The sequence below is a fragment of the Saccopteryx leptura genome, chromosome 1 (assembly GCF_036850995.1).
Source record: "Saccopteryx leptura isolate mSacLep1 chromosome 1, mSacLep1_pri_phased_curated, whole genome shotgun sequence".
Lineage (NCBI taxonomy): Eukaryota > Metazoa > Chordata > Mammalia > Chiroptera > Emballonuridae > Saccopteryx > Saccopteryx leptura.
The window spans coordinates 285,646,114-285,659,167 of NC_089503.1; the positions used below are offsets into that span (position 1 = coordinate 285,646,114).

At 39.9% G+C, this 13,054-nt stretch overlaps 2 protein-coding genes across 7 annotated transcripts in view; one reads left to right on the plus strand and one right to left on the minus strand.

The window, feature by feature from the left end:
• Positions 1-5,086, plus strand: part of PLBD1 (phospholipase B domain containing 1) — a 69,632-nt gene extending 64,546 nt beyond the window's left edge. Inside the window, exon 11 of the mRNA XM_066355348.1 lies at positions 1,273-5,086. Coding sequence (XP_066211445.1) covers positions 1,273-1,455 — 183 coding nt within the window. The 3' untranslated portion in view covers positions 1,456-5,086. The remainder of the gene's footprint in view (positions 1-1,272) is intronic.
• ATF7IP (activating transcription factor 7 interacting protein) overlaps positions 3,372-13,054 on the minus strand; it is a 111,608-nt gene continuing 101,925 nt past the window's right edge. For all 6 annotated transcript variants that reach the window (XM_066355335.1, XM_066355317.1, XM_066355326.1 and 3 more), the window contains 2 exons: positions 11,905-12,017; positions 3,372-8,173 (listed from right to left, as the gene is read on the minus strand). In XM_066355335.1, the coding sequence (XP_066211432.1) occupies positions 7,754-8,173; positions 11,905-12,017 (533 nt within the window). In that variant the 3' untranslated portion in view covers positions 3,372-7,753. The remainder of the gene's footprint in view (positions 8,174-11,904; positions 12,018-13,054) is intronic.

Genomic DNA, 13,054 nt, shown 5'->3' on the forward strand with positions numbered 1-13,054 from the left:
ATCGGCAAACACTACAAATCAAGGCCCCTTTTTCCCCCTCAAAGAGCTTGTTAAAAATGTAGCTGGACACTCCTGGGTTTGGGGTAGCGAAGGTTATGAGCTAGCCATTTAGTTGAAGAGAACCACATCCTTTCACACTTTCAGTTTGGGCATGTGTATTTTCATTTGCAACTCCAGCCCTGAATTCTAGAAGAAATCTGTTAGGAGTTAAATATCTTGTCTTCAGAAGCTCTGAAACTGTAAGAATGTTAACACCCCCCCACACACACACGCACACATACACATGCACTCATGATTTTTTCTATCAGTATAATGCCTAAATAGGAGATGGCTTCGTCTGAGTTCCAACTCACGCTACTTTTTAGCTATGTGATGATGGCAAAGCTTTAGCTTTAATGACTTCCAGTATGTTATATAATGTACACAAAGTTAGTGGACACACAGCTTGGCATGCTGCTGAAGCCCAATGAATATTTTTGTATTAATTTCTTTTTAATGATATTTACGAACATTCCGTCAGCTGTATCACGTGTTATATCCATTCCAGAATATACAAAAGAGAACTACCTCTGCTGCTTTGCTTAGGAGAATCCAAGCTGACCTGCCATTTGTCGTTTTACTTCTGGAAACAGGAGCCTGTCAATTTTTCATCAAAAGTTTCTGTTGAGGACATACTTTAAAAATATTTCTCTTGAGCCATTTTGAATATTGGGAGAATCAGAAGTTATGAGACATTTTCTTGTTTTCCCTCTCAAGAGCTGCTGCTACCCAGTATTTAGGTGTTTATGAGAACCATGGCCCTCACCTTCTGATACTGAGTTACACTTGCTAACTCGTGTTATCATACTAATAAAAACTTTTGAGGAAGTAGTATTTTCTTGGCACTGTGCCACGCACCTGCTTTCATTCATCTTCACGACAACTTCTCTTGGACGCAGGGTTATTAGCTGACTTTACTACTGAGGAAACTGAGTCCTATGGAGGTTCTTTTTTCAGTAAATTTTAGAGCTAGAATTTTGATGGTAATTTGATTACATTATCTCACACTTTTGGCTATGGTGTTAATACCCTTCTACTAGTCAATTCACATCTGAATGGCCAATGAATACAAAAAACTGTATTGTGGAAGCTTTGCAAGAATGTTGTTTTAAAGGGGCTAATAGTGTAACTTTGGAAAAAGAGCAGGAAAAAAAAAAAGGAGAAAACATAGGGATTTAGCCAGGTTTTTTTCCAAATGGTTTTTCTAAAATGTCCCCTTTCTTCTCTTTCCAGGTGGCTGATATCTTCCTCGCATCAGAGTACACGGCACATGCCATCAGCGGTCCTACAGTACAAGGTGGCCTTCCTGTTTTTCACTGGAAGCGCTTCAACAAAACTCTCCATGAGGGCATGCCAGAGGCCTATGACTTTGACTTTATTAAGATGAAACCAATTTTGACACTTGACACAAAATGAGACAGAGGGAGATGAGGAAACAGAAGGTAATGAGAAAGCTGCAAATAAGATACCAAAGGCACTATTTTAGCTATGTTTTTCCATTCAAATTAGTCTTAATAAAATGTATTGAGTTTAATCTTATCCTGCTGTTGGTAGTTTACAGGAATTCACTATAGCAAGCACTGTAGAGGAAACATTAAGTATGATTAACAATACCAGGCTTCAGCATACAAACTTACAAGAAGATATGGCAGAAACTGCTCCCCTGCTCATCCAAATCCATATTCTCTTTTTTTTTTTGGATTTTTCTGAAGTTGGAAATGGGGAGGCAGTGAGACAGATTCATGCATGCACCCGACCGGGATCCACCCGGCATGCCCACGGGGGGGGGGGGGGGGGGGAGCGATGCTCTGCCCATCTGGGGTGTCGCTCTGTTGCAACCAGAGCCATTCTAGCACCTGAGGCAGAGGCCACAGAGCCATCCTCAGTGCCCAGGCAAACTTTGCTCCAATGGAGCCTTGGCTGCGGGAGGGGAAGAGAGAGAGAGAGAGAGGAAGGAGAGGGGGAGGGGTGGAGAAGCAGATGGGCGCTTCTCCTGTGTGCCCTGGCCGGGAATCGAACCCGGGACTCCTGCACGCCAGGCTGATGCTCTACTACTGAGCCAACCGGCCAGGGCTCAAATCCATATTCTTTTAACATGTGGCCACACACACGTGTAAGGAACTTCCCAGGTCCTAGGAAGTTGTGTCACATGATGGAGTCCTTGCCAATGGAATCTGAGATGGGCACCACTTTCAGGACTAGTCCCTAAGAACCCATGCCCTGCCATCCCTGGGCTGAATACACTTCCAGACAAAGCCCGAAAGAAAGGGTGAGCTATGTTTTCAAAGGAACCTCTAATACAGGGGTCAGAAACCTATGGCTCGCGAGCCAGATGTGGCTCTTTTGATGGCTGCATCTGGCTTGCAGACAAATCTTTTTTTCCCTTTTTTCTGAAGCTGGAAACAGGGAGAGACAGCCAGACAGACTCCCGCATGCGCCCGACCGGGATCCACCCGGCACGCCCACCAGGGGCAACGCTCCGCCCACCAGGGGGCGATGCTCTGCCCCTCCAGGGAGCCGCTCCGCCTCGACCAGAGCCGCTCCAGCACCCGGGGCAGAGGCCAAGGAGCCATCCCCAGCGCCCGGGCCATCCCCGCTCCAATGGAGCCCTGGCTGCAGGAGGGGAAGAGAGAGACAGAGAGGAAGGGGGGTGGTGGAGAAGTAAATGGGCGCCTCTCCCACGTGCCCTGGCCGGGAATCAAACCCGGGTCCCCCGCACGCCAGGCCAATGCTCCACTGCTGAGCCAACTGGCCAGGGCCCAGACAAATCTTTAATTTAAAAAATAGTAACATTAAAAATATAAAACATTCTCATGTATTACAATCCATTCATTTCCTTACGCTCATGTTCATGGTTGCAGGTGGCTAGAGCCAATCACAGCTGTCCTCCGGGACAACACCAAATTTTTATTGGATAATGCGTAATGTACATGGGTCATTGTATGGCTCTCATGGAATTACATTTTAAAATATGTGGCATTCAGGACTCGGCCAAAGAGTTTCCTGACCCCTGCTCTAATAGAAATGCAGTGAGTGATTTTTCTGGGCATTAACAGATAGCAGTTGAGTCTGTGCGGTGCAGGCTGGACACGCGATAGAGCACACGTTAATGTTGACTTCCACTACTGAAAAGCAGCATATCTAATCTGGGAGCAACTGCATAACTTTCGTTTCCAAGTTGAAGAACTGTGTGGTTTTAGTGCTGTGGTGTGTCATACAGGTTCAATACATACTGTATGGTCTAATGGGTAATCCTTAATAAGGTGAGAGACTTTCAGAAAAAGAAACGTAAGGGCCAAGAATAATCAGAATGAATCAGAGTACTCAGAATGTTAAAAACCCAGTAGTTTATTTCAAAGTAGAAATTTCAGGCTTGCCGGACAAAATTCCACTACAGTTAACACTTACACAGACACTAGTCTACTGTACATTTAGAAAAGAAAAAAACAAAACAAAAAAACAACACAAAAACCTTTAAAACCTAATTAAAAATAGGGCAACTTACTATAGCCCAATTTATATTAGACATTAGGAAGGTCTCACATGGTCTTATTATTTACACTTTCAACTGCAGTAAAGAAAAAATCAGAATGCAAGTCTCCTACAAAGGATTGATTTTTATAAGTAACTTTGAAATAGCTGATGGAATACTAAAGCCAGGATCTCCAAAAGGTGTTTGCCCAGTTACCTTATTTACAAACAAAAAAAAAAAAAAGGACACCATTTAAATATAAATGATTGGTATTTAGCTGACGCTACAAATTAAAAAACTTAGCATGCACACTATTTGTACTGTCTTGTCCCTCCCCGTTGGCCGACTCAAGAGAAGTAGACTTTAGGAATGACATGTCTCTCACAGTAACAAAACACCTCGTAAGTATTGTTCTAATCTTTGTCCCACAATGTAAAAAAAAGAGGGGAAGGGGACATTATCTGCTCAGTAAGGAAGGCAGAATCATACACTGGTTTTAGATCAAGTCATCTGTAATTATCTAACACTGGGATATGTTTTCTCTGGAAATTAGAATGAAACAGGGCAACGACAACAACCAATCAATGGTAAAATTAAAATAACAAATGAATCATAAGATACTGAAATAGCCCAAAAGGGAAAGTCTGCAAAAACACTTGGAAGGTCTTTGTAAAGATCACATATATAAAAGCAAGAGAGGAGGATATTATGATACCACAGACATTATTTTGTTAATCTGGTACAGTACTGGAAAATTCATGGAACAAGATAAATGCATGTCATGCGATATTAACACTCACCTTGTTGCATAAATAATAATTTAGAAAATAGAAGCAAAAGAACTAACAATAAAAACCTAGTAAACACTTATGCAATACAGTAAGAGAAGTGTATGGTGCAGCCTATCTGAGGAGTTCTGCAGAGATGTACCTTTCATTTCTCTGGAGGTGAGAAGAGTGGGAAACATCTTGCTGTGAAGCAAATGGTACCCTAATACTTACTTTTCAAAGAAGAAGGTTTTCCTCTTCACTTTTGTCATTAACTTCTACTGTGTTAAACAGTACACATTATTCTGCATATTTTAAAAAAGTGAGTCCGGAGAAATAGAGTGATCTAGTTACCTCATCGAGTTCACTGTTAACTTATCTCTGTAATTTATAAATTTACTGGCAATAATATAATTTTGGAAAGAGGCTTTCTCACATTTAAAACAGGGTAAAAAGTAGTCTAAAAAAGTGCAAAGTATAAAATAACAGCCTGATCAGGTGGTGGCACAGAGAATAGAGTGTGGGCCTCAGATGCAGAGGACCCAGGTTCGAAAACCCGAGGTCACTGGCTTGAGCGTGGGATCATAGACATGACCCCATGGTCGCTGGCTTGAAGCCTAAGGTTGCTGGCTTAAGCCCATGGTGGCTGGCTTGACCGGAGGCCCCCCGCCCCTGCCCAATCAAGGCACATAGAGAAAGCAGTCAATGAACTAAGGTGCCACAGCGAAGAATTGATGCTTCTCAGCTCTCTCCCTTCCTGTCTGTCCCTCTCTCTGTCTCTTTAGCTTAAAAAAAAAAAAAGTAACAACATACATCACTATTACCTTTAAATGCCATATAAACATTCTATATTTTTTGTTAAAATATCAGAAATTTCCAGGATTTCCAACAAAGCAATACTTAACACAAGTATTGTCAGGCCAAAAAGTTACTAAACTTGCATTCTCAAAATGGGATAAATAAGCTTATTTTGTAATACTTTATGAAAAGGTACCACAAAATAAAAAAGGTATCATAGGTTGTGAACTGCTACAAAAAGTCTAATCAGTAGCTATTGTAGCTATTTCTAGTGGAGTCCTCTATTTTCTCTCCTGAAAAAAACAAACCGAATAAAAAGTGTGCATCAACATTAAAACCTGCCCCTAGGAAGAGACTAGAATTCTAGCCTAGTACCTTTCAGTTAACCAACATAGCTGTTGCCTATAAATCCCATGGCAGACTAATTTGAGGAGACTGTTTTATAATATACTTTCCCTCAAATAATTATAATCTTTCTTTGTACCTTCCTTCCACTGTCTCGAATAAAGTTATTTTACTGTAGTAAATTTATTTTTAGGGTTAGTATTTTGAGTTTTGTTTTCTTTGACAGAAAACGTAATATAGGCTAAAATAATGAAATATTTTCATTCTACTGAGTTTTCTTCACGATTATACATTACAAAAGCTTTATAAAAAGGGATTAGTGAATATAAATGAAAACATTCACTAAGGTAACTTTTTCTAGGCTAAGTAAGCGAATTGTTACCATATGATCATAAAACTCGCCAATAAAGAACAATTTTGATTGTGAGCTTTCTATTCCATAGAGAGGAATGATTTTGAACATAAAATCAACATTGCAACCATTGCAGGTAGAAACATATATACATCAGATACAGGCAGGTGTTCATATACATCTAGAAGATATCTCCCTTCTGAAATTTTCATTGGCATGACATTAGCAACTTCTTTACCATCGTCCTTAGTCCTTGAATATCTACATAGTTGGTTGGCAAATGTGATTCTGGGAAACTTTAATTCTTATTGTGATATTATTTTCTGAAAGTGAAAGGAAGGTTTTAGAGCTTTTATAGTTTGGCAGTCTGTAGGCTTTCTTCAATATCAATCAAACTTCACACCTAACATGACAAACACTGACTGGTGAAAGACTCTGAAGACTTTACAACTAGAATGCTTCCAATTACAAGCCATCAAAGCTGCAAACAACACAGCATTAACAGAAGGACTAGCTTCCTCCTATAATTCCAGGAGGTATTATCTGAGAAGGTAGAAATCTGAATTCAAATATGGTAAGGGAAGATGACTTGTTAAATTATTTCACAAACTCCATGAATTCCTTTCAAAATATTCCCAACTTCATTCTCATCCCCAACTGTACCCAGCAGTCCTGACCTAAATTCTCTACATGCAAACTATAGTACCTGATACCGACAGAGCTGACACTTGTATTGAAATGAAGGACCAAAGTTGAATGACTAACTCTGGAGAGGAAAAGAGATGCACAGTAAATTATATCTAATTGTTATATAAAATGACCCCAAAAGATATACTTTAAATTCTATCCAAAACTGACACAGGGTAAATCAGACAAAACTTGGCACCATCAAAACAAAGTTAACGAAAGAATGATATGAGAATACAGAGGTAATGGGTCTTTCCCTTTAGTATTTCAGCTCACTACATTTTGTGAATTTGACTATTTCCTTTGAAAGAATATTATGCTTTGGGTGATAAACTAGAATTGCTTATTTCTAACACAATGTGAACATAAATACTAAAATATGTTTGAAGGATAAGTTTCTTACACAATACAGTCTTTTGTTGGTCCATTTTACATAAAGTTAATTTAAATAGTAACCAAAAATAAAAGCATTTATATTTTTAGAAGAACACAGCAAGTCAAATTCTTGGGAGTAAAATGTAGTAAATGACCCTGTAAGACTATATAAAATTCTTGGTTTAAAATTTACTTAAGGGAGTGTGCTATATTTTGTGGAGATGAAGGAAAAATGAAGGGTTAAAAGCTGAAAAAGAAGAGTAATGGCCATGTTTATTTTTGCAGTTAATCGTTAAGGCACAAAATAAATGTAAAACTAAGCTTAGAAAAGGGAGGGGCCACTGCAGATGTTTTTCACCTAATTAACAACCCAGAAGAGACCAAAAAAAAAAAAGATGAATGGATCCTTTCTTGTGTTCAAATTAGCCTATTTTAAACTATTTCATCATTTTTTTTTTCTTTTGAGTTTTGTTTGCATTCTGTTTAAATCATTTAACTATGAACCTACAGATCCCTTAGAAGCAGAATCATGCCAGTTACATACCTCAGATCCTTTGATCTACTTACTTTCTACTAGAAGAGAGGTAAATTTGAGAATGAAAATGAGAGCTTCCACTGCAATTAACATATAAATAGAGGTGAAAACCCCTGCACAGACACCAAGCAAATTCCCCAGCCTCAAAACTAAAGGAAGGTGCACATTTACATTTCAAAACCTAGAAGCTTGAATTGTTCAGGAAAAGATTCTTGCTTTATGGGCTGAGTTTTACTCTGATTATAAACAAATGTAGTGTATATATATACATCTGTCCAAGAAATCTTGCACAATGTAGATTTTACAATGACTATCATGCACAAGATTAAAACAAGACCAAAAAGTGGAACTATTCAAGCAGAAAGCGATAAAGGCTCCAAGGTTTAACTGCTCTGGGAAGAAGAGATCACATCTGTTGACTGAGGATCGCAGAAAGGTCCAAACCGTCCATAAATATCCTTGGCCCGTACTGCAAAGTAGTATTTGCTGCCAGATACAAACTGGGTGAGAGTGCATGCCATGGGCAGAGGAAGTGCCTTTACCTCTCCAATCTTTTTCCACTGTGAGGGCACAGTGGCGCTGGGTTCCTCATGGTATGCGTAGAGATGGTAGCTGTCAACAGCGGCACAGGTTCGATCCACCTCCAGGACACTCCACGACAGTACAATGCCATTCTGACTCTGAACCCGTGCTAGCTTCAAGTGTGGCTTCTGAGGCAGAGATGTGCTGGCAGCTTCTGGGGGCAGACGTGGTGGTTGTGGGGCTTCAGGTAAGGGTGCTGGGTGCACAGGGCGTGGGGGCTCCTAACAAAAGAAAAGCCGTGTTGACTTATTATGACCAGGGAAGGGCTGTTTCTAAGAGAACACATCCTGAAGATCCTTTCATATCAAGACTACAGGGGAACACCAAGTACAATACTACTACATCTGGCAAGTTTTATTTGTTGAATTGTAATCGGTCATGTCCCAACACTGCGGCTGAGGTAACCCTACTACACTTTCTCTAGACTACCTGACTTTTCTTTCGGAAGTAAAAGCCTTTGATGAACATGATCTTGACAGAAACTGAAATAATCATCTACTTCCAACAAAATAATTTATGCTTTAATTCTCTACACCACATCTTATTTTAGTATAATGTAACATTTAAATATATTACGTGTGACAGTTTATCATAGGAAATTTGAGTATTCAACTGTACTTTGATTTTAAAGCTGTTGTTCCATATAAAGACAGTAACATAACTCTTACAAATAAGCACATTTAATGATTGTATATTATGTTCTTAGTCAAGCTGCATGAAAAGGTGGCATTTAAATTAGGCCATAAAAAGGCCCTGGCCGGTTGGCTCAGTGGTAGAGCATCAGCCTGGCGTCTAGAAGTCCCGGGTTCGATTCCCGGCCAGGGCACACAGGAGAAGCGCCCATCTGCTTCTCCATCCCTCCCCCTCTCCTTCCTCTCTGTCTCTCTCTTCCCCTCCCACAGCCGAGGCTCCATTGGAGCAAAGATGGCCTGGGCGCTGGGGATGGCTCCTTGGCCTCTGCCCCAGGCACTAGAGTGGCTCTGGTCGCGGCAGAGCATCGCCCCCTGGTGGGCAGAGCGTCGCCCCCTGGTGTGCATGCTGGGTGGATCCCGGTCGGGCGCATGCGGGAGTCTGTCTGACTGTCTCTCCCCGTTTCCAGCTTCAGAAAAATACAAAAAAAAAATAAAAATTACTTAGGCCATAAAAGGTAGGATTTAGAAAGATAGAAAGGTTTTATACCTTTCTGCCAATAGATAACGATAAACAGAAGCATGGGGGGGTTTGTGGGCAAAACCAGTGTTAACTCACTCAGATACAGAGTATGTGAAAAAGAAAAGATACATTTGGAAAGGTAGGTTAAAGCCAGGCAATGAAAAAGAATGAATAATAAGCTTAAAAAGTAAAATTCACTTATCTAACACTGACTTCATCATTACTATTATTATTATATCTGGGTTTTAAGATTACAGTTATAATTTTTACAAAAAAAAAGATTCAAACGAGAGCCAGGAAAGAGAGATATGAGTGATCTTTTTCCCTCCTAAGGAAGCATCATTGCTCACTGACTTGAAACCAGATTTCTTTAAACTGAAATTCATTTAATAAAAACTGTTCTAATATATAGTTCATTAAAATGATTATTTGCATATACTGAACTGTGAATTCGGTGATGGTCTGATGCTATCTTTTTAATTTTCATGCCGTATCAAAGCTTAGTACCTGAAGCCTGTACAAGGAGCTCAGAAAGAATGTGCTCAGTAATTTCAAGGAATGTAAATCTGCTGACATTCATATGCCTAGTGGGAAAAATCCATACACGTGTCCGGGAAAAGGGACAGTCTCAGTGAAAAAGCAAAAATAAATATAAAGCTAGAAGAAAGAAAATCAAATTTAAAGAGAGAAAACATTGAACGCTGAAGAAGTAGAACAGATCTGAATACTGGCTGTGTTGCTATATTTCCTATCTAAATTGTCTTTTTTCTTAAAATGACTTAATCATTTTAATAAATAACATTAAAAAAACATATAGCTAACAACCTAAGAGAACACTGAAGTCATGAACTTGACTGGAGAGAGCATAGAAATTTAAGAAGTCTGACAATAGTTTAAAAATGGCGTTCTTCTAGTTCTTAAAATTCCAAGGTTTAAATGTTTATATCCTAAGCTAATTCAGTTGACTGAGTTATTCTGTTTTTGCTATTGCAATTGTTTTTACTGAAGGCTAACAGACCTCCAGTCTGTAACGAATAATATCGTACCAGGGATTTGCTTCAAATAACCTGGTATACAATACACACGGTTGTGGGAATAAGTGGCTGGCACCACAGATGAAATAAGACTGGCCAAGCACTAGTAACTGTCGAAGATGGACAATGGGTATACAGGAATTGCAAAACTGTTTTCTCTACTTTTACATACATTTGAAAATTGCTACTTTAAAAAAAATTTTTTTTTATTCAAAGAACGATCTTCCTTTGAGATAGTTTATTCTAAGACAATACACATGGATGGAATCTGGTTAAAAAACAACAAAAAGACGCCACAAACAATTGAAAAAGAAAAAAAAACCTGATGGGTCTTCCAATTTGCAAAACTACGGAATAAATGCAATGTTCTGCTATATACTTTTTGAAAAACTATAGAATGAAAGACATTATTTGCAGATACAAACAATAGTAGTGGTATATTGCCACGTACCCTCACAGGGCCAGACTGAAACACTGAACGCTCGGGAGGTGCTGAGATCAGACAGGCAACCTGAGTTTTAAAATGGCTCTCTCTGACACCAGCCTGAGTAATAACACTGAGTAACCACTTAACACCTTTGCGACACAGCACCCTTTTCTGTCAAAAATAAATTAATAATAATTCATAAAGTTGTGAGGATTAAAAAAATACATGTGCTTATTAGAGTGGCTGGTACTGTCTATAGTAAGTGCTTCATTAATATTAATTTTTTTCATTGTACTGGGACAATAAAAATAATAGCTACTAAGAGCACAGGCCCTCCTAGAGCAGGCGTCCCCAAACTACGGCCCGCAGGCCGCAATTTGGCCCCCTAAGGCCATTTATCCAGCTCCCGCTGCACTTCCAGAAGGGGCAACTCTCTCATTGGTGGTCAGTGAGAGGAGCACTGTATGTGGGAGCCCTCCAATGGTCTGAGGGACAGTGAACTGGCCCCCTGTGTAAAAAGTTTGGGGACCCCTGCTAAGCATGGGTTTGCACAAGGCACGCCCTGGGCTAGTGAGTCAGCCTCCTGTCATTGGTTGCCATATCACGAAAGAGGAGAGACGAATCCTAGAGTCCTCCTGTGTGAGGACCAAGTATATTAGCTGTGTCTGACATAGTAAGCCCTGAGCAATGCCACCATTACTACGTGTAATAAAAACATGACGCCTTGCTTGGTAAGAAGTGATATGCCTCACTCTCCCCCCTCCTCATACAGCCAATATTTCCACATACAAGGTACACTATCCTAAACACTGTTATAGTCATGTCACAGAATAATGTAGCGTTGTTTTGGAGGTTACATCTAAAAATAAATCTTTGGTTTTCTATTATCTCTGAACAAATAAATTCCAAATGTCACTGGGTTATTAAAAAACAATAAAACGATTGCAATGTAGCAGTTAGAACTGGTAAAAGCATTTGAGAAAAAGAATCAAGTTAAAGCATCAAAAAATGGTTTTAAAACATGCTTTTTAATGCACAAAAATATTCTTTTAATTTAACCAGGAGTTAAAATGGTCAATCTCTTTCGCTTCACATGACCCAGCGGTGGACTCTTTGTACCCTGTAAGCCACCACAAGCTCAGTGATGCTTGCCGACCATCATCTCTAGGAATGTTTGTTCATAATGGGAAGATCTATTCTCTTTAACAAACATCTGCAGGAAAAACAAAAGACCTGTCATTTCCTTTTGCTATACCTAGTTTAGAGAAAAAATGTCAGCTGTGACAGTATCTGACAGCTTCCCAGCTGAGAAGCGGCAGCAATGAGCACCAGCACTTACAGTGTGCACTTGTGGCGGCCGGTGGTGCACCGTGAGCTGAGGGCCGGCAGAGCCCAGGGCGAGTCCGTTGTTTACAACATAGGTGGTTGCTTGAGGCACTCGAACTGTGACACCTGCCAAAGAAAATTAAGGAATAAATTACAATTCTATTCTAAATTTGGTAGAACACTGATTAAACACTTGAAGTCAGTAAAATGATATTTTCAAAATAAAAAAGGAAATATATCTCTAACCCAGAAGTCTACAATCAGCCAAAGCATTATTCCAGCATCAGGACAAAGAAATTTTCACATAAGCAAGCAACCCGCCCCCCCAAAAAAAGAAAATCTGCCTCTCAAGGAGCCACTGGAGGATGCTGCCACAAATATAAGAAAGAAAATCCATGAAAGAGGAAAACACGAGCTATAAGGAACAGGAGAGCCAGCACAGGAGAGAAATAAATGCTTCCCTACCAAAAAGACTATGAGCAAGTATCTGGAATACTCAGTGGTAAACACCACATGTAGAAGGCAAACATGCCAAATGGAGCAGTGAGGCTTTAAAGACAGAGAAAAATGAAGCTGTCTTCACCAAGATCCCTGCTGTCTCTTTTTTAAAACTAGAACAGAAAAAAACTCCACTAAGTTATCCCTGCCTTGTGTTACGCAGATCCGCCCTTTCTCTCCACGCCCCCTGCTGATCACTGAGAATACTCATTCCATCCAACAGAGACTGTTCTGACATACACCAGGGCAACAGAAGCAGAAAATTGAGTGCCAGCTACTCCCCCGACTGCACTGCTGCCATATATTCAGTACCTGGCCATGCTACAGTTCTGCCAGGTGCTGAGCCCCGTTTCTCAGAACTCATTCAGGGTCCTCTTAACTGATTTCCCCAGAGAAAGCTCTTATAAATTTGGAAAAGTTGAAGCCAGACTATGAATCAAAATTCTGCTTAGTTTATATTCTCCTCAAAGCCATCACTTAATAGTGGCATTATTGCATTATCTTTGAACAGCTACATTTGTCCCTGCTATTAAATTTTGCAAAATCAAGCATTTCCAGTGATACCTATGTAAGTGGCAAAACCATACAGAAAAAAGCACCAGGTAGGGATGATGGTTATGTCTGATGCAAAGGGAGAGGGACACAGTGAGGCAGCGACATATTAC